The sequence below is a fragment of the Orcinus orca genome, chromosome 12, assembly GCF_937001465.1.
Source record: "Orcinus orca chromosome 12, mOrcOrc1.1, whole genome shotgun sequence".
Taxonomy (NCBI): Eukaryota; Metazoa; Chordata; class Mammalia; order Artiodactyla; family Delphinidae; genus Orcinus; species Orcinus orca.
The window spans coordinates 26,754,321-26,777,993 of NC_064570.1; the positions used below are offsets into that span (position 1 = coordinate 26,754,321).

The following is a 23,673-nucleotide window of genomic DNA, read 5'->3' on the forward strand; positions in this document are numbered from 1 at the left end:
TTATAACTCCTCTACTTTTTTGAAATATAAAACACCCCTGAATGAGCCAATTAGTTTAATGAGAAGTTAGTATAGCGTCTACATCTGGCTGGAGAGGAAGATACCTATTAGGCTTTTGGCAGTGTCTCTCTCATGGTGAGTTGATTTTGACTTTCCCAAATATCTTTGGGCACAATTGGTGTATCTATGTAACCAGCCCTCATGTTTGGCACATGAGAAATTGCATAGCCTCTTCATAAAGCTCCCTTTAAAAAGGCTTTGCCTCTGCAAGCCACTTCATGTTGACTAGCCCTCTTTTTTAATAATAATTCTTGGTTGTTTTATGATATCTTTCATCTGTGGTATCCAATGAGCTAGTATCAACCCTTATTCTCATAGTACCCCTGGGAGGCAGTCAAGAAAGAAAGTGCAGGCATTCCCACCACCTGCCTGTGGAAAACAAGAGATTGACAATAAGTGAGTTATACCAGAGGCACTTAGAAAATTGGTGGACTGGGTCTTAAACGTGCTTCTATCCTCGGCACCCTCGTGATGCTCTCTGTACCATTGTGCGTTCAACTAGCTGGACCACAGTGATCTGTATTTTCTATAAAGTAACTCTCCTGTCAACTGTCACATTGCATCTGAGAATTTTCTGAAGGAAAAAACTACAGTTTATTTCAAGATACTTTATTTTTATGTCCATTTTGTCATACTTTCATATAAGTCATGAAAGCTGTTCTTTCTGTCCAGCTAATTGAAAAACCTTTAAAACTGCTTTTCAGTCCTAATTCATCGGATCTAAATAGTTTCTGGTTCTCATGCTTCTGAACCTCCACATTGTATGTTGTTTCATACTAAAGGACTGCCTCACAGCTAAAAAATTGTCTTTCTTTGCTATTTCTGTCATCACTAACTTTTGTCAATTCTTTCACTCTTCCTCTAGTCTCTTCCAACACCATTTCCTCATTTTCCACCCATTCGACTTGCCCAGCTTCCCACCTTCCTTGGCGCTCAACCAAGGTGCTTTTTAATCTGCTAACTGGCTCTTCTTTACTTTGCAACTTTTCCATTCTCCTCTTCACAAATTGATACATTTTTGTAATGTATTTTAGTGTGAAGCAATGCATACATAGCCTTTACTTGAGTTGCCTGTTTTATTAATACATTCCTTAGATCATTGTTACCTATTATTGCATTGATAACAGCTTATATTTAATGAACCAAAACTGTTGTGTTTAGAAATTTCCATTTGAAATTATTCATGTAAACGTCTCTTACACTTATCTCCTCAAAAACATTTTTCCCATCACTTTTATTTTTCCATCTGGTCTCCTTGATTATTTTTTCTCGTCTTCCCATTTTAGTGTCGTCCCTTGAGTTCACCTCATATCCAGTTGCCATTGGCGAGAGGGTGACCTACATCCAGAGCCAGGGTTACAGTAGCAAATCAAAACAGCCATCCTTACTCCTAGGGTGTTTGGTGATTGCAAATTCCCAGAACAAGTAATAAGAGCAGTTGAAAATTGGAAATCAGAGTCTCATATGTTTCATTGTGACCACTGCTTTGGGTTGATTTTTTTCTTGCCCATTTTAAAAAATACATTCATGATACATGTGATTATTAGAACTCAGGATTAAATGAGTTAACACATGTAAAATGTTTCGAATAGTACCTGCACATAGTAGGCACTCAATAAATGTTGTTATTATTCTACTATGTAATTATTCTCTCTGCTGCACTCCAACCACTTGAACTGCATTATCTTTTCTCTGCAGCCATTATTTCACATAGAAAATCCTGAATACGTTAAATTAATGCACACTTGCTACCAATAGTAGAAAGAAATAACAGATATTGTGGAAGGATTTCTCAAAGACATTTCCATAAAAGAAATGTTTAACAAAACTACTTTGGGTTATGGAGGGCACTCTAGGAGGGAAAAGAAAACAACCATCATATATTGCTCTTCCTATTTCTTCAGAAGGGCAAGATTATTAGAATAATTGATTTAAAGGTTTCAGGGTTTTCAGTAGTTGCTGTTAAGAACAGCGATGAATTCCATGAAATGTAGTATCCTTAGAATTAGCCAGACGATGTTTCTTGAAGAATTAAATTTGAGGATTTTTGTTTGGACTACATTAGGTAGGTTTAAGGATATTTTTTTTCCTTTCCTTCACATTGACTCAGCACTATAATAAAGAATGAACCAGAGGCATGATGAGCTTGGTTATATCCACGGTGGTCTCAGGAAATGCTCCAAGGAAGTGCTCCACAGATACCCCTGAAATTATTACTTTCCACTAGAGGGAAAAAAAATCATCTTTCTGTGCTTCATTCCTTTTTCAGTGTCAGACCCATGGCCTCAGAGCAGGGCTGTCATCTAGGGTTTCTTGATCCTTGAGCAGTTAATGGCCTCTGGCTGTGCCCTGGGCTGTGTGTGCCTCTCTTGGTCATTAATCCCACAGAAGTGCCTTGTGCCAGGATGTTCTTCTTTAAAGGCATTTGATTGGCTTGGAAGAGGTTTGCATTAATGAGCTCTTTCTTTGTCTGGGAAGGGCAACTGCTTTGTTGTGGCACTTGAGAAAAGGTTGTTTTCCAACAGTTTTCCCTGTGATCACGATAAGCCAGATGAGGAGAGGGTCTCCTTCTTCACAACACAAAGGAAACTTCCTTCACGATTAAGGTCTGAGGCAAAGCTTTATGTCAGTTTGGAAGTAAGACATATACCTTTTAAGGAGAACTGAAGGAATGCAAGGTGTTTCAGCTTATCCAAGAAATAAGGGTTCTGTTTTCAGATGATGGGAGAAGAGAGTGCAGTTTCCAGTCGATTCACCACCTTGACCATGCAGTGATAACCAGAAGATACTGCAAGGCATTTAATGAAAGAGAACAGGAATACAGATGCAATCTGATGGACTTTCTGTCTGTAGACTAAACCAAAAAAGCACTTAAATATTTTTAACTATAATTCTGAAATTGAGATTACCTTGAATTTGTCCTGTTAACTTTTGAGTTTTTAATTTATTAATACTGTTATATTCAGTTGACCTAACAGTCTCTTGAAAGGGTTGCTACTACAATGGCTAGGGTCGGGTAAAGTCATTTTATAACATGGTCCGAATACATAGCATTCCCCTCAGTAGTCATGTTTAATTGTCTTATTTTTTGCTGGAAAACAAGATTTCCGGATGAGATCTGAAAATGAACCTTGGAACATTAGTACCCACATGTTTGATACCTACGCAGTGTTCTGTGAATTTCTTTAAACCCACTGTTACTCAGAATCACTTGATTAATGATAATGTTCCTTTGAAGGTGAATGGTCAGAAGCTACGTGGTTTTCAAAAAAATATTTCTATCTTGAGTAAAACTGCAACAGCTGTTCGTGATTCAACTTTATTTTTGGCAATTCTAACATATTTATGTTCCCTTCACCGTTTTAAATGATGACATCCCATTTCCCCGTACGTTCTGCTGCTTGTTATGAACCATCAAATGCCTTGGCTTTTGGGGAAAACCCAGAAGCGTGCATTTGATTTGCCTTTAAGTAGATAAAACACTTACAGAATTTTTTTTTCTGGAAATTATTAGTTATTCTTGTAACAAGTCTTAATACCTGATAAGACTTGGTCATTTAACATCTTAAAATTTCAGTTGCTTTTTTTCCCCAGTGGTTGTTGAATTTTACTCCCAAAATAGTTGCAGTATATCTTGCTTGCCTGCTTGCTCACTTGCTGTCTTTCCACCGTTTGTTCCATCTTAAAGCTATTCGGAAAAATCTAATTATAAACAATCCTTATCTTAAAATTATCTGTCACTAATGTCGCATTTTATCAGAACCATCTGTTTATGGGACTATAAGACCATTGCTCTCTGTAATTACTGGCTTACATCTATATCTTTAATAAGTATTTAAATAGCCAAATAGTTTCTATATTCCAGATTTTTCATTTGGACATGCCCTCCTTTTGGACACACTGTAAACTAATAGGACCTTGAGGAGAGTTGAGTATGATGGTCTGGACACCTTTAGGTAATAACATCTTCTCCCTACTTTTCTCTCTATCTCCGCTTTGCTACTTTTCCTGATCCTGCTTTTGGCTTTCCTTCAACTGCTCCTCTGGCACTCTTGCGTGTAAAACAATCACCTGCACCCTAGTTACCCCCATGTGTCCTCGTTCAGCATCTTGCAGCCCCATCAACATCATGCCCTACAAAGCCGCACACTCTAGAAATCCGATGGAGCGACCAAAATTCTTTGTAACGCCACCGGAGGGCTCCGCGCGAAGGAGGACTGTGCACGGCGCAGCGGTGAGTAGCTGTTGGGAGCAGCCTGGCGAGTCTGCACTGTTTCTGTGCGTAGCGGACACCGCCTCGAGGTGCAGTGAGGATGTAAGCCAGGCGATGGTGACATCCGTCCTCCCATCCGTCCCACCAGTCTTGAATCTGGCTGGCTGAGTGGTGCTGTCCCCACACTTCCTCCCCACTTGGTGATTCTGCTCCCCCCTGAAAATCTGAATTTGAAGATGAAAATTGTTCTTTGTTCAAGCATGTCTGAGTGGCTGAACTGCCATATGAGTGCCTCCACACGAATAAGTGCAATGCCAACAGACTTTATTTTTGAAAGTAAGAAAACCTTTGAAGGGGAAGTGGGCCTGGACTGCTGCCTTTGCATTTTATTCCAACCCTGTCCAGAAGCTGGCTGAACTCTAAATGTGGTTCACTAAAAAGCAAGATAAGGAATTTTTGTCTGTTTAGCTAATCCGTGTCAAGGCCCAGGTCTTAAAATATAGTGACAAAGAATAGAAAACACTAGTTATTCACTAAGTAATTCTTGAAAGGCTGTTGGGCTGTGTTACAGACTCACGTTTTGCAAGTGAAGAATATAATTTGTACCTGTTGTTTCTGACAAGGTGGCTGAACTAACATTAATTTTCACGACGCTATAAATGCAATGAGGTCACTTGTATGTCTCCAAGAATCTTTCTTCTTCTTTGTTTTATTTAAACTGTGTGTTATTTGGTAGCCGCTGAAATGTATAGACATTGTTCTGTGGTCTTCGGACGTTGTGCTCTAGTCTTAAAGGACTTCCCAGTCCACCAGAAGATCTCATTGCCCCTCTCTCATGGCAATAGCATGACCCATGAGAAGCTGGAACAATTTTTTTCAATCCTAGCTTCTCACAGCAATTCAGATTTGTAAAGCTGATGAACACTGGAAAGGATTTTGCTTAGACCTTTGAGGATAATTCAAGGGTTGTGAGAGCTTGGTGGCTTTGCCTACAGGCAGTTTTCTTTCAAGCGCTTCAGGCTTTCAGGAGTCAAGGTTTAATTCATGATTGAATCAGACCTCCAGCCCTTCAAGCCAGAAGTGAAACTACCTTTGATGTCTGGGAAGTCTTCCATCATTAGCACGTTGGTGCCTCAGAGATCCTAGCTGTGGACGAGTAGCAATAGTTAAGCAGAACAGTTTTGGCCCCAAATGTTGGATACTTATTGGGTAGAGAAAAGCGTGTACCAAAGAAAAAAGTGCCTTGTTACGGATAAAAACAAAAATGAACACTCCAGGAGGGAAGGGTGAGAGCTGATCCTTGGCCAACAGATTAAATGAGAGGGATTTGTCATCATACGATCCAAAACCTATATTTTCTCACCGGTTTTGTTTTTGTCTTTTTAGTGCCTTCTTTCTGTATTTGATCTATTGGCTGCCTTTTCACTTCTTTGCAATTAAATATTTAGGCAAATACCTACTGCCAGAAAACGACTCACAAATCATTTATACTCCAGAGCTGCACCGTGGAATTCAGCTGAGCACTTGAAAATGTGGCAAATGAGACTGACGGATCAAATTTGAAATTTAATTTTCTTTTAAGCAATTTTTAATTGTGACAAAAAACATACAACAAAATATACCATCTTAACTGTTTTTAAATGTGCAGTTCAGTAGTATTAAGTGTATTCACATTGTTGTGCAACCAATCTCTAGAACTTTTTAAATCTTGCAAAACTGAAACTATACCCACTAAACAACAACCTTCCATCCTCCTCCCCCAGCTCCTGGCAACCACCATTTTACTTTCTGTTCCTATGAATTTGACAACATTAGATACCTCATACAAATGAAATCATACAGTATTTGTCTTTTTTTTTTTTTTTTTTTTTTTTTTTTTTGCAATACGCAGGCCTCTCACTGTTGTGGCCTCTCCCGTTGCGGAGCACAGGCTCCGGACGCGCAGGCTCAGAGGCCATGGCTCACGGGCCCAGCCGCTCCGCGGCATGTGGGATCTTCCCGGACCGGGGCACGAACCCGTGTCCCCTGCATCGGCAGGCGGACTCTCAACCACTGCGCCACCAGAGAAGCCCAGTATTTGTCTTTTTGTAACTGGCTTATTTCACTTAGCATAATGTCCTTAAGGTCTGTCCTTCCACGTTGTAGCATGTGACAGGATTTCTGTTCTTTTTAAGGCTAGTAACACTCCGTTGTGTGTGTGTGTGTATACATATATATTTCTGTATGTGTATATATACACACACATGTATACATGTATAGATGCACCACATTTTGATAATCTGTTCGTCTGTTGATGGACATTTGAGTTGCTTCTTCCTTTTGGCTATTGTGAATAGCACTGCTGCAAACATGGGTGTGCAGATATCTCTTCAAGATCCTGCCTTCAGTTCTTTTGGATATATACCCAATTGTTGGATCTTATGGTAATTTTATTTTTAATTTTTTGAATAACTGCTATACTGTTTTCCAAAGTGACAATACCATTTTACTTACATTCCAACCAACAGGGTACAAGGTCTTCCAGTGTTTTCACATCCTCACCAATACTTGTTTTTTCATTTTGTTTTTTTTGTTTGTTTTTTAAATAGTAGCCTGATAGGTGTGAGATAATACCTCATTATGGTTTTGATTTGCATTTCTCTAATCATCAATGATGTTGAGCATCTTATAAGTTTGTTGGCCATTTGTATATCATCTTTGGAGAAATATCTAATCAAGTCCTTTGCCCGTTTTTTAATCTTATTTTTAATTTTTGTTGTTGGAGTTATTTATACATTATGGATATTAATCCCTTATCAGATATATGATTTGCAGATAGTTTCTCTCATTCTGTAGGTCGCCTTCTTACTCTGTTGATTATATCCTTTGATGCATAGGAGTTTTTAAGTTTGAAGTCCCATTTGTTTATTTTTGCTTTCATTGCATGTGCTTTTGGTGTCATATCCAAGAAATTATTACCAAATCCAGTATCATGATGCTTCCCATTTTCTTCTGGGAATTTTATAATTTGAAGTCTTACATTTAGGTCTTCAATCATTTTGAGTTCATTTTTGTATATGGTGTAAGGTAAGGGTCCAACTACATTCTTTTGCATGTGGATATCCAGTTTCCCAGCATCATTTGTTGAAAAGACTGTCTTTTCCCCATTGAATGGTGTTGGCACTCTTGTCAAGGATCCTTTGACCATATACACAAGGGTTTATTACTGGATGCTGTACTCTGTTTCATTGGTCTATATGTCTCTTTATGCCAGTACCATACTGTTTTGATTACCATAGATTTGTAATATGTTCTGAAATCAGGGATTGTGAGACCTCCAACTTTGTTCTTCTTTTTCAAGATTGTTTATTCAGGGTCCCTTGAGGTTCCATATGAGTTTAGGATGGAGTTTTCTATTTCTGCAAAAAATGATGTTGGCTTTTGATAGGGATTGCATTGATTCTGTAGATTGTTTGGGATAGTATTGACATCTTAGCAATAACAAGTCTTCCATTCTGTGAACTTTAGATGTCTTCCCATTTATTGGTGTCTTCTTTAATCTCTTTCAGCAATGCCTTCTAGTTTTCTCTGTAGAAGTCTCCCACCTCCTTGGTTAAGTTTATTCCTAAGTATTTTATTCTTTTTTTGATGCTGTTGTAAATGGGATTGTTTTCTTAATTTCCTTTTCAATTTTATTAAATTTTAATTAATGTAGATCTAAATTCAACTGCCTGCTATTGAGTACTTGAAATATGTTTTGTGAGACTAAACTTAACATTTAATTTTAATTAATTTAGATCTAAATTCAAATAGCCAAATGTGGCTGGTGGCTACCATTTTGGACAGTGTAGGTGCAGAACATTTCTATCATCACTGTTCTCTTGTACAGTGCTGCCTTTGAATATCTGTTTATATTGCCTCTCTTGTGGGTTATTTGTATTCTAAACCTAACTTTAGTTGTAAAACTAAAGTCTTTGTCCTGCTGGTAAGTTGCCTAGACCACTGACATGGGCTTGCTGTGTGTGTTCCACCTTAGCCTTGTGGAACGTGTTAACAGGAAAGATTATTGTACAGACCACTGGCTGTTAACTCAGATCAGCATGAGAATCAGGAGCATCTTTACATGTGTGGAACTCAAATAGGTGATTGGGTCCAAGACCAGTGGAAAGATATTTAAAAGAACTAAGAGGGTAAAAGCATCTATCTACCTGCCTGGGAGGGTGTTATGTCAAATACTGAGCATTTTTCCAAACTGCTTCTCCCTGTTCCCCCTACTCCCTAAAGGTGATTAAAGGGAGGTCAGTTTTAAGAAAGAAAGAATTGGTTCAGTGGCACTTTAACAAAAAGAAGACTCTGAGGATTATACACTTTAATGTAGATTTATTCCCAGATGCCTGTCTTATCAAGGCGTAGATGATGACATTAGTCCCCAAATCCTCCACACAACAAATTACCTTTCCTGACTTATTTTCCCATTCAGGTCTCTCCTTGATCTGACTTTAGCCAAATTAAAATGTTTTGAGAAAAAGAAAGAAAAGCAACTGAAGGGCTTAACCCCAACCTCCCTCGGGAAGAGGCCTGTACCTTCCACTCTGGGGACTTGACCTGCCAGAGGCATAATTGCCATCCTGTACACCTATCAAGAGGGTTCCATATGGTGGCTGCTGCTTCTGCTACCCAAGCACTGCAGCTGTTCTCCAATAACCTGCCTCCTGCCTTCTACTACCAGAGACGGGGACAAAGGGTGGTCATGTAGCTGCAAGTGATATAGAGGTGGCACACACCCTGTGAAGCTCTTTCCTGCCTCATCCTTCATTTGTTTTATTTAGAAATTCTGGGGAGACATTGAGTATTATTTGACACTGAGATGTTTTTCCCCCACCTATAGCCCAGTCCATCAACTAGTATGCTACTAAGAAAAATAGAAGCAATTAGAAGAGATGCTGAAGGGAACAAAAGGGGAGGGAAGAAAGAAGGGGTGTGATGTTTGAGCCAGGCAGAAAAGGAAAGAAAAGAAGGTACACGCCAGCTTATTGGCCCTGAGGCTAGGTGTTGTTCTGCCCCTTCCCTAGCACCCTCAGTCTGCTTTCCTGCAAGGATCCCACAGAATGAAGGACTGACAGGCATCCACACAGGTCCCTCCAGCCAGCATCTGTTCCCATCCCAGAACACTGTTGGCCGTGTTTCAGATACTTGGAATGAGTACTTTCTCCCTTGCCCTGTGCCTTGTCTTTTTGTTTGTTTCTGTTTGTGTTTTGGTTTGGGGGGTTTTATTGTTTGTTTGTTTGTTTGTTTATTTTTGTCTTTGTTGACTTGAGACTATCAGAACACTTCTGGGTTTCCTTTTGCCCATTTCTACCTAGGAAAGGTGTCACCTCTCTGGCTGAATTCCTAGTATACAGTCGTAGGAGGGCTGATGTTTTGGCCCAACCTCAGAGATTTCCATTTCATCCCTAATGAGGAAGACTAAAAATAGCTGAAATTCCTCACCTTGAACCTGACTTTTCCTTCAAGGGCAAGAGGACACTAAGTGAGGAAGGACTTGTTTGTATAACATCCGTATAAAGAAAAAAATGAATTAATGTCTGACATAGCAGACATGTAAGTTAAAAATAATAATAAACTGAGCTATAGTGTGTTCCAGGGTTAAAAAAAAAAAACTGCTTAAGAATTAAAAGAGATAAAGGTAGGAGGAATAAGCTGAAAGTGACCTTTATTTTGACATTTGTGTGGGCTAAACCGGACTATGAGAAATTTTGCTCCGTGTAGTTTTAGATACAAAGTATAGGTGCTTTCTAAAAGTGTGTTTTTGTTTTGTTTTTTTTACAATGTAAGTCCAGATCACACATCCAGAACCTTCTTATTAGTGTCAGATTGTGTTAATTCAATTATAATGTTCAGTTTTAACCTAATAAAGGCCTTTTGTTGGGGTGGAATGGATATACATGGCAAAGGTTGGAAATTTTCCCAAAAGCCATTCAATGGATTGCAGCTCCACTGTTGAATACTGTGAATGTGATTGTCCCGCTCATGGAAAAATCTAATTATTGTGTTCCTCTGAACTTAGGGCTATAAAAGAGAAAGGGAGAGAGAAAACTTACCCTTCCACCTCACACCCGGCATCCGAAGGGCACTATCTCCATCTCATCCCAAAGCCAGATCACCAGCTTCCTCCCGACTTTGGTAAGTGAAATGTAAGAGGCTGGCAGGGTTGTTCCATGTTGGAGAATTAAGAGCCTCTGTCCTCTGAAAAGAAACTGTTCTCCCCACACTGTTTGGCCTTCACTTGGAGAGTAATATTTTTCCTCAAAGGAAAGAAAAAAGAAACCTGGAATGAGCCTCTAAAGTGAGTACTTCTGCATTTGCCACATAAAAGACACATTCACACAGCTAAATATCTTCATTGCTCTTCCGTATTGGTGTTCCAAGACTATTACATGGTGGAGGTATGGGGAAAGGAAGGTTCTGGCAAGCCTGTTCTCATGTGCCCCTTTCTCTTTACTTTGTTTGTTGCCCAGGCTCCCATCCAAGTCCTTTCCCCACTTGCCTGGCACCCCCAGACCAGCATCCTCCATGCCTCCTGGACCAGTCAAACCTGCCCCTGCTCAGGTCCGGCCCCCCTCGCCCGGCAACATCCGCCCCATCAAGAGAGAAGTCAGAGTGGAACCTGAGAGAAAAGACCCTGAGAAGGAACCTCAGAAAGTTGCCAATGAGCCCTCACTAAAGGGCAGGGCACTTTTGGTGAAGGTAGAAGAAGCCACAGTTGAAGAGGGGACACCTGTCGAACCAGAGGTTGCTCCTGGTAGGAATCCATTGACTCGTGGTGGAGTGTGGGTTGCTTGCTCTCTTTATTCACTCTTCCTTTTCCTCCTGCACTGCTTTGACTTAGCTTTTTCTTTCTTTCTCTTTTTCCCTTGTTGGGCACTTGAAAATTTTACTCTAAGGCTAATCTGGGGAACTTTTCTTGAATATAATTTTCCTACATGTAAAGAAAGAATCATCCATCCTACAGCCTATGGTCAGAGCCACAGCATATTAATTCAGGTGTGGTTTATGGGTCCTTTCATTGGCCGAGTCCAATAATTTGACAAAATGTGGTATTCAGAGCACCTGCATCAGAATCATTTTATCATTTATCCTATTGCTGTGTAACAAATTATTCCAAAACTTTGCAGCTTAATAACAACAACAAACAGTTATTATATCACGCAGAGTCTTGGGTCAGGAATTTGGGAGCAGCTCAGCTGGGTTGTTAGAGTATGGCTCATGCACAGGGCTGTCGGCAGGTGACCTTCGTTTCGTGACACATGAACCTCTCCATAGGGCTGTTGGATGTCCTCACAGTCTGTCCACTCTGCTGGCTTCCCGCAGAATGAGTGAGCTGGGGGAGAGAATCACGAGGAGCCCACAGTATCTTTTATGCCCAGTCTCAGAAGTCACACACGCAGAAATCACGATTTCTTTTCTTTTTTTATTTATTCATTTATTTTTGGCTGCTTTGGGTCTTCGTTGCTGCCCACGGGCTTCCTCTAGTTGCGGTGAGCGGGGGCTACTCTTCATTGCAGCGCACGGACTTCTCATTGCAGTGGCTTCTCTTGTTGCGGAGCTCGGGCTCTAGGCACGCAGGCTTCAGTAGCTATGGTGCACGGGCTCAGTAGTTGTGGCTCGCGGGCTCTGGAGCTCAGACTCAGTAGTTGTGGCACAGGGGCTTAGATGCTCCGCGGCATGTGGGATCCTCCCGGACCAGGGACTGAACCCATGTCCTCTGCACTGGCAGGCAGATTCCCAACCGCTGTGCCACCAGGGAAGTCACAGAAATCACGATTTCTGTCATACTATTCGTTAGAAGCAAGTCACTAGCTTCAGCTCACACTCAAGTTGGGGGGATTAGCCTCCATCTTTTAAAGGGAGGATTTTCGAAGAATTTAGGGAAATATTTTTAAACCACATCTATAATGTTTCAAACTGTAGAACCTGCCCCTACCTCAGACCTATTGAATCAGAATACGTGGTGGGTCCAAGGACTCTGAAGGGTACTAAGCTCATCTGTTGACTCTTGTGCAGGATTGCCAGATAAAATAGAGTGGCAGTTATCCTGTGTGTACTGGAGTTTGGGGACCACTGGCTTAGCGTATGTGATTGACAGAGGTCAGAATTTTTTCCAAAAGACCCAGTGGATCTCATCTCTACCAAGTTAACCAGATGCTGTTTAGAAGTTTAAAATCACCTGGAACTAGAAATTCAATGTATCTTGTTGAAAATTGTCTTCATTCAAGAGTTTTCTCTTTAAGACTTAATTTGAAGATACAGGGTGGGGGGCAAAGAAAGAATAGTGACTCAAGATAAATGATAGTATAGTAAGGGAATGGACGAGTCCAATACCTGGTTGCATGGAAAGAGGGAGAAGAGAAAGGCCAAAAAGTATCCTGAGGGCAAAGAAAAATCTGTGGGAGCAGCAGGAGAAATGCAGATCTTGAAAGGAGGGTCTGGAGTGGTCAGGTGCCAGGGATCACACCTCACCATGGTGCCTATGGCAGGGGTGCCCCAGCTCCCTAGGTCCTTTTCCTGAATCCAAATAAGGTCAGAGAACTACTCTCATCTTGCATGTTGGCATCAGAACTGGCAGTGGAGACCTGCAATGTCTAAGGAGCACAGGTACCGTCTCCCGAAGAGGCTCTTGGTTCCTCCCTCCTCAGACCTGGAGGCAGCTCTGGGTAGACAGAAGAGGCCTCTTCCTTGGTCTCTTCCCGCCTGAGTCCGGGCTCAGTGGTATGGACACTGGGCATGGTCACAGAAAGGCTTGAGTCCTCTAGTGATGAATAGTCACTAAAGAGAAGGAATTTTTTTTTAACGTAATGAAAGGCAAATGGAAGATCTCATCTTCCTTTTTCCTGGGGTATAACTTCCCACAGAACCTAACATGAGGCTCTATACTTAGTACACATTCGATATATGTTGTTAACTGATTTAACTTGTATAAAAATAAGGCTTGGTGACAGAGTGTCAGCTTCGGATGTCTCACTTACACATGTGGCTTTTTGTTATCTGTTGCCCGGTTACAGATAGAATACAGTGAAACCGTGAGAACGCGCAGTAATAAACATTCCCTTTTCTTTTATAGCGATGAATTCGAGGCCTGGGGTGCGGGGGATGCTAGTTTTTGTGTTGTTCTTTGGCTTTTGTTTCCAACTGGTTTTCTCCTTGTACTTGTTTGTACAGCTGCTCCGGAGGCAGCCTCAGCACCGGCCTCCGCTCCAGCCTCCACTCCGGCCCCTTCATCCACTGTGACTGCCGTTGCTTCTCTGAAGACCTCTGCGGGCACCACTGACCCGGAAGAGGCCACGAGGCTGCTAGCTGAGAAGAGGCGGCTGGCCCGAGAGCAGAGAGAGAAGGAGGAAAGGGAGAAGAGGGAGACGAAAGAGCTCGAAAGGTAAAGGAGTGACACTGCTCAGTGACACCCTAGTGACACCTTGGATTAAGTCTTCAGTCAGGGAGAAGAGGTAATAGTAGTGTTGAAGGTGAATCTATTTAGTTGTTTCAGAATTAGTCTCCCCTGGTGTTCCCCTGAGCACTAAGCGACTTTTGTAAGCCACATTTTCTTATTATAATGACAGTGCAACAAAATTGATGGAGAAGGGGTTTTTTGTTTTGTTTTCGAAGGACTAGGGAGAAAGGTTTAAAGAAAAAAAAAAATCATCCATATTCTTACCAGATTTCAATAATTGTGTACATTTTGGGTCACCCTTTCCAGTCTCTGAACAGTGTGTGGGTGTATATACATGCATAAATATATACATACACACATAGATTTGCATAATTGTAACCACAGTAGAGGTACAGTTGTGCAGTCTTAATTTTTTATTTAACGTATCTCTCATCTCCATGTTTCCTCATTATCTTTCTCATTATCTTAAAGCTGCATATTAACAGCTCATGTTTTCTTCCAGATAGTATTCCTCTCAGAGGGTAGCTGCGTGAGATAGTTAAGTGCCCCATGACTGCCTGCCAGACAGTATGCCAGGGGCAGTTTGCTTAGTTGCCCTCCTTCTGGAGCTAATAAGGCTAATGTCAATATAATTGTTCTTCAAATAAGCAGAACTGCCTCTCCAGAAAGGACGGCAGCCCCAGTGCTGGGCCGCCATCTTGGACATGCCCTACCCTTGGTCCCAACAGGGAGCTTACATGGTCCATCTTGTCCCTGTACTGAAACAGAACATTATAACCTTTATTTACTTACAGAGATTTGGAGGGGAGCGTTAAATTCGTTACTAAAAAGTCACATTATTGGATTAAACAGATCTCAGCCTTTAAAGATAGTTATATTGCAGATCCTTTCAAAAAAGAAAACAGGGTCTTCCCTGGTGGCGCAGTGGTTGAGAGTCCGCCTGCCGATGCAGGGGACATGGGTTCGTGCCCCGGTCCGGGAAGATCCCACATGTCGCGGAGCGGCTGAGCCCGTGAGCCATGGCCACTGAGCCTGCGCGTCCAGAGCCTGTGCTCTGCAGCGGGAGAGGCCACAACAGTGAGAGGCCCACGTACCGCAAAAAAAAAAAAAAGAAAGAAAACAAGCTCTCCTCAGAATATGAGTGGATACATTCTGCGTCTGTTTCCCACGAGGCAACGGGAGGCTGGAAGGGGAGGAGGAAGGAGAGAGGGTGGCCTCACGTGTATCAGGGGATGCTGTTGGCCAGACCTCCCAACAAACTGTTCTCGCGGTAACCACAAACTCGATCGCGCCTTGCCAAGGAAGTCCCCTCACGTATCTTCGTCTTGTTTTGTCTTTTTCCAGACAAAAGCGAGAAGAATTGGCCCAAAGGGTGGCTGAAGAGAGAACCCGCCGAGAGGAGGAAGCCCGCCAGCTGGAAGCTCGGCAAGCCAGGGAGAGGGAAGAGCAGCTGCGGCGGCAGGAGGAGGAGCGGGCCCGGCGCGAGCGGGAGGAGATGGAGCGCATCCAGAAACAGGTAGCTGGGGGCCGGCTCCCGCCCGGGAAGCAGGTCGGCGCAGCCCTGGCTCAAGATGGGGCAAGGGGCAGCCCAGATGGGAAGAGGAAGCTGTTGAGCGTGTGGTTAGGAGTGCTTGTGTCTCCCCCGTGTGTGCTCGTGGTCCTCGCGTTCTCCGTCCTCGGGCGCCCCGGGACCTTGGGGGCAGCGGGCAAAGACGGCCTGTGTGTAAGAAGCAGATACCGACTTCCCGTTTTCAGAAAGAAGAAGAAGCTCGTGTTCGGGAAGAAGCAGAGAGGGTCCGGCAGGAACGGGAGAAGCATTTCCAGAGAGAAGAGCAGGAGCGCCTGGAGAGGAAGAAGGTAGTTGCGTCTCTGCCCCCGCAGCCTGGCGCCCTCGCTGCTCTTGATTCTGCCTAGACTGAAGCCGGCTCCAGACCAAGAGACTAGCTCACTGCCATCAGAAAACAAAAGTGTCCTGCCCATTCCAGGTTAACTAAAGTAGCTCTCAGTATTAATGTTCTCCTCCAAAGAAATCGCTCTTGGTGTTTCAGGCTTCACCAAAAACAGTTGCTTGCAATTCATGCGGCTTAAGCCAATTTCAACTTCTTTGAGTAACTCCAGTTAAGACAAAGACAATTATATTTTCCCAAAATAATGGACATGTTTCAATGCCCTGCTATTTGCTTAGTCAGTGAAATGCGCCAGGCTAGTTTTCTTTCCATATCTGATGTGTTTGCTCAATTCTGCCTTTTTTGTAGCGGCTTGAGGAGATAATGAAAAGAACCAGAAGAACAGAAGCTTCAGATAAGGTACTGAGATGGCCTTTTTTTTAACTATTCTTAATGGCTTTTTTTTTTTTACTTTCATTTGTAATTTTAACATTAAAAAGTCTTTTTTTTTTTCCTTTGTTAGAAAACCGTTGATCAGAGAAATGGAGATATAACCAAGGGAGCGCTCATTAGAGAAACAGGTACTTATTTCAGTGAACTCAAATCAATACAAATATAAAATTTTTAAATTTATTCTTTGGAGGTCAAGATAAACATTGATTTAAAATAAAAATACTCATTGACTCACAGAAGCTTACGTGTTTCTCATCTAGTCCACAAATAATCCCCTTTATCTAAAAATCTCTAGCATTTCTAGCAGATTTTTTTCACATTTGTTTATACTCTAATGGAGTATTTAATATCTTAAGTCATTTTATATCATATATATGTCTCTCTATATATCTATGTGTATGTATGCCTCTATAGATATGTATACACACATATATGTGTATATACACACACGATTAGAAGAATTTTCTTTGAGTTTATAAAATTAAATTTCATTTGTCATTTACTATCTGCTAAAGGAATCTGTGTTTATATTTGCTATTAAGGACATTAAATTTAAACATTTTGACAACTTGTACTTACGGCATTTCTCAGAAAAGGATTTAAATGTTATTTCTTTTAGTTCTGACTTCAGAATAGAGTTAAAATTTGAAATTTGTTGAAATTTCATTAGAAAGTTGTTCATATGCCATAGGCTTTGGACAAAGATGATTAATTTCTTGGTGATTTTAAACCAAATTTGGTGTATATAAAAGTAAAATTTATCTTAGTATTTTAGTACTCACACTCAACTAATATTTATTAAATGCCTTCTTTGTGTCAGATACATCTGCATACATTTTCTTGTTTAATTTCCATTGCAGGCCTGTGAGATAGGAGATGCCTTATCTTGGAGTAAGCAGGCATTTTCAGAAAACTTTTGTGTGCCAGGCCCTTTTGTAGGTGCTAGGATTCAGTGTGAGCAGGTCAGCCGAGGTCCCTACCCACCGAGGAGAACTCAGATTGAGTGACAGGCCCAGCTCGCACAGCTGGAGTCCAAGTCACCAGCTTGTAATTTGGCTCCTTCTGTGATTCCACGTGGTCTTCATGATTGTACATACAGGTGGTTCGTCGATAATTCATTATTCAGTCTTCCTCTTTCCTCATCTGCAGTATCAACATGAAAAGAAAGGACCAGAGATACCTCACTTTCTTTTACTGTTTATTGTAGACTGGAGTAAAGATCAAATGAAATGATTTATGTGAAAGAACATTCTCTGTTCTGGGGTTTTCAAATGTAAAATACTGGTATTTGGGGATTTGGTTTTACTTCAGTAGAGGCTATCCGAGTTCCTCTATGTCATAATCCCTTCAGTGTGGGGCTTTTCATTCTCTTTTAAAGATGCCCTAATTATATTTGTTTGGAGAATAGCCTAATGGTTGCATATTAACCCCACTGCATTTTTAACAGGTTGCCTCCAAGAATGTTGTGATACATTCAGGCTTAAAGCAGGCATGGCACCCAGTAAGTCATCAGAATGAGCATTTTAGAATGTAAATTACACCAACCCAGGATTATTTGAGGAGCCGATGCTGTAGTTTGTACATGGCCGGGCTCCTTGTTGGGTTTTTTGTTTTTCCATGTGTCTTCTTCCTGCTATTCCCCTATCAATTCTTTCGATTATTCTTTGTACCTCAATTCGAGAATGAACAATGGCCAGAAGGAAGGTGCAACTTGTCAGTCATCACACCTGTGTTTATCAACTCTCATAATAAATTTAGTTTGAGTTAATAGTGCTAAAACGAGGCCTGAGGATTATCTAACATATGTTCCTCTTCTCCTGGTCCCACATTTGGTTGAGGACTGAATGGTATCACCAGTGCTCCAAAGAGAATTCTAGGCTGGGCAGGCAGGTGAGTTTGCAGACCTATCAGAAGTCTTCTCAGAAGATTCCTATTACCAGCTTTGCAAATGTTGGCAGCTTTAAGTTATTAGTCTCTTCTTCTTAAGATTTTACGTAAACCTGGCCCAGATTTTAAAGTCAGTCATCAATATTGTTTGCTCACGCTAGACTCCAGTGGGGAATATTGAATGACTAGGTAGCACAGTTAGGTACAATTCACTGGCCTTCCATGCATGAAATCCCTACCATTCTTAAGTGGGACTAAAACTGAATTTTCCAAAATATTTTTCATCACTTAGGGTGTTTCATGGTGATTTGCTCCAAAGCCTTCAGTAATAATTTGTTCAGCATCTGCCTGACCAAATCAGCTTACTGTTATCTTCATCAATTGCTTTGGTTTCAGTATTACATACTTTTTTGTCCAAAGTCAATGTGGTACAAGCAGAAATAATCACAGCACTGATTTCCACCCTTACAATGTGCTGGGCAGTGTTCTAAGTACTTTGCATGTGTTAATACATTCAATTCTCACAGTAGCCTATGAGTTAGGTACTATTACTATCCATGAGGAAACTGAGGCCCAGAGCGTTTGTGGCTTGCCCAGGGTCACACAGCTGGTAACTAGCAGAGCCAGGACATAAATCCAGGCATTCTGGCTCCTGGGGTTTGGGTTTGATAGTTGAGTAGTAGTAACCCTTTGTTCCATCTTCTTTGCCATGTCCAGCGGTATCTGCACTTCCAAATATGACAAACTCTCCAGGACAAGGAGAACCAGCAGCCAGCCCCCATGTGGTTACCTCACACCAATCAGAAGTGACTGTGGAGAGGTGAGTGAGACAACTGCGGCCTCTCTTACTGATGCGCATTAGAGCAAAGCACGACTGTTTTTGCCCCACCAATCCCACCAGAATTTTCTGGGGCCAGACAGAATTTGAGTTTTAACATGAAGATTTATTTAGGTTCATTAATGTTTGGTAGAGCTAGTAACTCTGTAATCTGAGAAAAGGAAAATGTCTTTTTTTCTTGAATCTCTAAATATGATGGTGAGGTTTTTGTGTGGCTATCAAACAAAATTACAGGGAATAATTTGTGACTTTCCTTTGTATGTATTTGGCATGACCCTGGACCATCTTCACACCCTTTGATGATATACAGCAGCTGTATTTTCACTGTATATAATATTATAGTGAGTCACAGGTTTGTTCCTTAGTAAAAGTAATTTAGATGCCAATATTTCTTTTACTAGTAGTAGAGCTTCTTATTGAGGAAACAGATGGTTGCTAACAATAGTTAAGAAGTGTGCGTTAAAGAAAGATTGCCTTCCTGTTCCCTTGCATTTATACTGACAGTGTTGTAAGAGTGCTCTCAAAACTGCAAATTAAGGGTAATCATAGCCTGTGTCTAGAAATCCAGTCATAGAGAACTTGTAGAAATATTTATAATAATGTTCAAATTTTTCAGCTGCAACTTTTTAATTATCAGAATTTACTGGATTATGAGTTCTGTCTCTAATGCCAGAGTCTTTGCTACCATAAGAGAATTGAAGCTCCTCACATTAACTTTTTTAATAGATAGAAAAATGTCTTTTAAGATCTAAGATCTTTTTTTCTTCCAGTTTTACTGAGATATAATTGACATACAGCACTGTATAAGTTTAAGGTATATGGCATAATGATTTGATATACATAAATTCTTTTCTCCATCTAAAAACACATACTATACAACATTTTATATTGTTGGAAGCCATGAAAAGACAAGTTGTCCTAAGATGGACATCCTAAGATATCTATAAGTCATAAGGTATCTATGTATATCTGTCTGGGACAGTAAAAATTTTTTTTAATTTGCCCAGTATAATACCAAAGAAAATAATTTTCCTAAGAGAGATTTTAATAAGCGTTTGATTATGTTTAATAAATTTATTGTCATAATTACCCAAGAGATATATTAAGTGATATTTCATTTTTTTAGTTATAGTTTGATTTTCAAATAAAATACTCATTTCCAACTACTATAATTTATGGCATTTAGTTCATTGATGTCAGAGATTTTTAGAAAAGGATAAAAAGTACCACAGAGAACCCCATTATTATAACAAAGGATAGGTTTTTTAAGCCACTGATAATTCTCTCTGAGGAATAAAATTAGCTTATAGTTTAGCTGAATCTCTTCAGTGGTAAAATCAAGTGATTAATCATTGTATAAGAACCTGAAACATATCTTCAAGAGTCTTGCATCCAACTTCAACCTCCAGAGAGTAGCCAAAGAAGGGGAATTCAAAAGCCGATACTTGTATCTTAAGAGGACACACAGATCCATAAACCCTAACCCCAGCAACTTCAGCTTCAGTTTTATAGTTTCTGCTGGTCACAGTGTCCTCTGAACATCTAATAATTGTTCATCCAGAGCATAGGGCATGATTATTCCTCTAATTGCTAACAAGTAAGAATGGGCGGGATGGTTGGGTAAGAGTGGGAGGGGAAATGAGGTCAGCTGTTGATTCAAGCCTGGGGTTGGCATTGCCATTACAGCTTGTCAGCACACGCAGGCCTGGAAGGTGACGGGAGTTGACATGGTCAAGGAACAAGGGCTTTGAAGATGCATTTCTTTTGCCAAAACTTCTACTTAAAAATCTCTATGGGAAGGGAACCAAAACTCTTCCCCTGATTACAGAAAGCCCATTGGTACTGGGAAAGAGCAGGAGGAAGGGCGTGGCAGCACAAGCACTATAACGGCGGGTATTAGGACGGGGGTGTATGTGCGCGTGCACACGCGCTAATGGAGGCTGCTGTGATGCCCAGCCTCTTCTCCCCTCCTTAGTGAAATAGCGGAAACGCACCATGATAGTCTGAATCTGTATAATATTTTTATGTTCTCTTCCACGGCACTTTTACAAATAATATTTTCAACATACCCTGCAATACCTTGTGAAGCACTTAGGTCAGGCATCTTTATTTTTTTTCTAGAAGAAAGGGTTCAATAATTAACAAAAAATACTATAATACCCAAATCAGAAATGTTTTAGAATATGTTCCACAAAGTCAATGTATCTCACTGACTGGGGAAAGTAAACTATTTCCTCAATAGGGAAAAAAAAAAAGCAAAGATTCCTTAAAAAAAAAAAAATGGAAAGATTAGATGTCTACTAGCTTCATTTTCACCATTTGGGAAGGAGACGGAAAAAGACTAACTTACGAAAGTTCAATTTGTTGGCATTACTGACAGTAGAGACCTGACTTTCTGATCTCTTCCATAGATCTCTGTCTACAGGTAAACATTGTTTATGATGAGTGTGTATTAGAAGTTAAAACCGTCATGATTTTTGTTTCACATTTTTAGTCTTATTAATATTTTCCATTTGAAAATTTTAACTCTAGAATTTTGTCAAATAGGGTCATTTTTTATACATGAGCCACTGAACAAATTATGAAGTTTGCAAATATGTTTACTGCTGCAGTCAGATCAAGTGAATAATAAAATTAATCTAGCGTTCATTTGGTGCACAGGCATTGTTTTGCTGCATTGTAAAGCATAATAATGAACATATAACCTAACGGGCTGCCTATTTGGTTATGGAGTGTGTAAAGGGAGTGAAAAACCTAAGAGAGGGACTTCCCTGGTGGTGCAGTGGTTAAGAATCTGCCTGCCAACGCAGGAGACACGGGTTCGATCCCTGGTACGGGAAGATCCCACATGCCGTGGAACAACTAAGCCCGTGCGCCACAACTTCTGAGCCCACGAGCCACAACTACTGAGCCTGCGCACCACAACAAAGAATAGCCCCCGCTCGCCGCAACTAGAGAAAGCCCACGCACAGCAACGAAGACCCAATGCAGCCAAAAAAAAAAAAACCCTAAGAGAAACTATAGGCAGAAACTAAGAATTTGTTGGCCAGTTAAATGTAGCTCAAAGGGCTTCCCTGGTGGCACAGTGGTTAAGAATCCGCCTGCCAATGCAGGGGACACGGGTTCGAGCCCTGGTCCGGGAAGATCCCACATGCCTTGGAGTAACTAAGCCCATGCACCACAACTACTGAGCCTGTAATCCTAGAGCCCGTGCTCTGAAACACGAGAAGCCACTGCAGTGAGAAGCCCGCGCACGGAAACGAAGAGTAGCCCCCGCTCAACATAGCTAGAGAAAGCCTGCATGCAGTAACGAAGACCCAGCACAGCCAAAAATAAATAAATAAAATAAATTATTTTAAAAAAAATGTAGCTCAAAAATCCAAGATATTAACCATGAATTAATAAGAATAAGGTGGGGTCAGAGGCAGATTTAAGGGGCAAAGATGAGAAGGTTGGTCTTCAACAATTTACCTATAAAATTATGCACATGTTTTAGGAAGCTGGAGACATCCAGGAAGGGCTGGAATTTGAATAGCTGGGACTATAAAAAATGGCATTATGAGAAAAACATAGGACCAGAGATCACGCATTCAATCTGGACTGTCTCCCAGTAGTTGTGTGACTTGTGCAAATTATCCCCCCCATAATCCCCTCATCTTTGAAGTACAGATCCTAATAAGGGCTACTCTTTATAAGACAAAGAGATATAAAATGCCTGCAGTAGACAGGCATGTTAAATATATGTAGAACTGTTGATGATGAGGATCTATTCTAATTGGTAACTTGGTCCATTTGATAAGTTTTATTTTTAAAAGCTGTTTTTTTAAATAAGAATTTAAAGTACAAATATGTCAGAATTCACCATTTTTGTTAGTAATGATGAGGTCAATCATTCTAACATTTCGATTGTAAGATTATAAAAGTATTTATTATAAAACAGTTTGTCCTAAAAATGTTTTCCAGTTTTAATACTAACTCCTTTTGATTTTGATGTTTCAAACTCCCTAGTACTCCCAATTTGGAAAAACAACCAAATGAAAATGGAATATCAGTTCAGAATGAAGATTTTGAAGAAATTATAAATTTACCCATTGGATCTAAACCACCCAGATTAGATGTCACCAACAGCGAGAGTCCAGACATTCCTTTGAATCCTATTTTGGCCTTTGGTGATGAAGGGACACTTGGGACCCTGCCTCAGGTAGATGGTGTTCAAACACAGCAAACAGCAGGTAAGCTTGCCTCGAACTCCCTTCAGTAATCATCAGAAATAAATATGTGACACCCAAGAGGGAATGAACCTTCTGCTGTGTGACTGTGGCACACTTTGTCCTTCAAGGGACCAAATAAGCCACGTGGAAGAGATTGTGCATGGGTCATTAGAAGTTCAATTTTGAGTTGGGTTGGGCAACTTCTAGGGCCACTCTTGTTCTCCCACTCAGTGTAGAAATTCGGTCCGCAGCACCCACTGGGTATCCATGGGCCTCTCCTCACGGAGCAGCACTCATTGCCCAGTGGCAGTGCTTCATATTGCGTGCCCAGATCACGCTTCATATTAAGACAGAAGACCATAACTGAGTGGCCATTGAACCTAGTTCTGTCCACTAGAGAAAAGGTTTATTTGGTTTCTATTCCATCTTTCTCAGCTCTTCAGACATTTTAAGACTGCCAACATGTTCTCCCACCATTTTTCTCTCATTTGGGTTTAGCAACCTGGGATGATATACTATTGTCCTTTTTAAATGTAATAAGATAGTTACAATTTAAGGTAATGCGACTAATATTCCAGACTAGGAGCATCCTGAGCCCAAGGGCCTTCCATCCCTTGTTGAGTGACCGTAGCTGTTGAAACTGCAAGTGACTCTCTTATACCCTGTCTCTGGAACTCACACTTAACCTGAAGTCATTGTGC

General features: G+C 40.9%; 1 protein-coding gene across 5 annotated transcripts in view; it reads left to right on the forward strand.

Annotated features, from left to right (window-relative positions):
* The window catches only part of MAP7 (microtubule associated protein 7), a 166,371-nt gene that overhangs the window by 137,567 nt on the left and 5,131 nt on the right, over window positions 1–23,673 (forward strand). For 3 of the 5 annotated variants that reach the window (XM_033406525.2, XM_049695580.1, XM_033406529.2), the window contains 10 exons: window positions 4,143–4,294; window positions 10,320–10,435; window positions 10,771–11,054; window positions 13,472–13,682; window positions 15,042–15,213; window positions 15,453–15,554; window positions 15,953–16,003; window positions 16,107–16,164; window positions 18,641–18,743; window positions 22,770–22,993. In XM_033406525.2, the coding sequence (XP_033262416.1) occupies window positions 4,143–4,294; window positions 10,320–10,435; window positions 10,771–11,054; window positions 13,472–13,682; window positions 15,042–15,213; window positions 15,453–15,554; window positions 15,953–16,003; window positions 16,107–16,164; window positions 18,641–18,743; window positions 22,770–22,993 (1,473 nt within the window). The remainder of the gene's footprint in view (window positions 1–4,142; window positions 4,295–10,319; window positions 10,436–10,770; window positions 11,055–13,471; window positions 13,683–15,041; window positions 15,214–15,452; window positions 15,555–15,952; window positions 16,004–16,106; window positions 16,165–18,640; window positions 18,744–22,769; window positions 22,994–23,673) is intronic. The other 2 variants (XM_049695582.1, XM_033406531.2) reach the window with 1 other exon arrangement.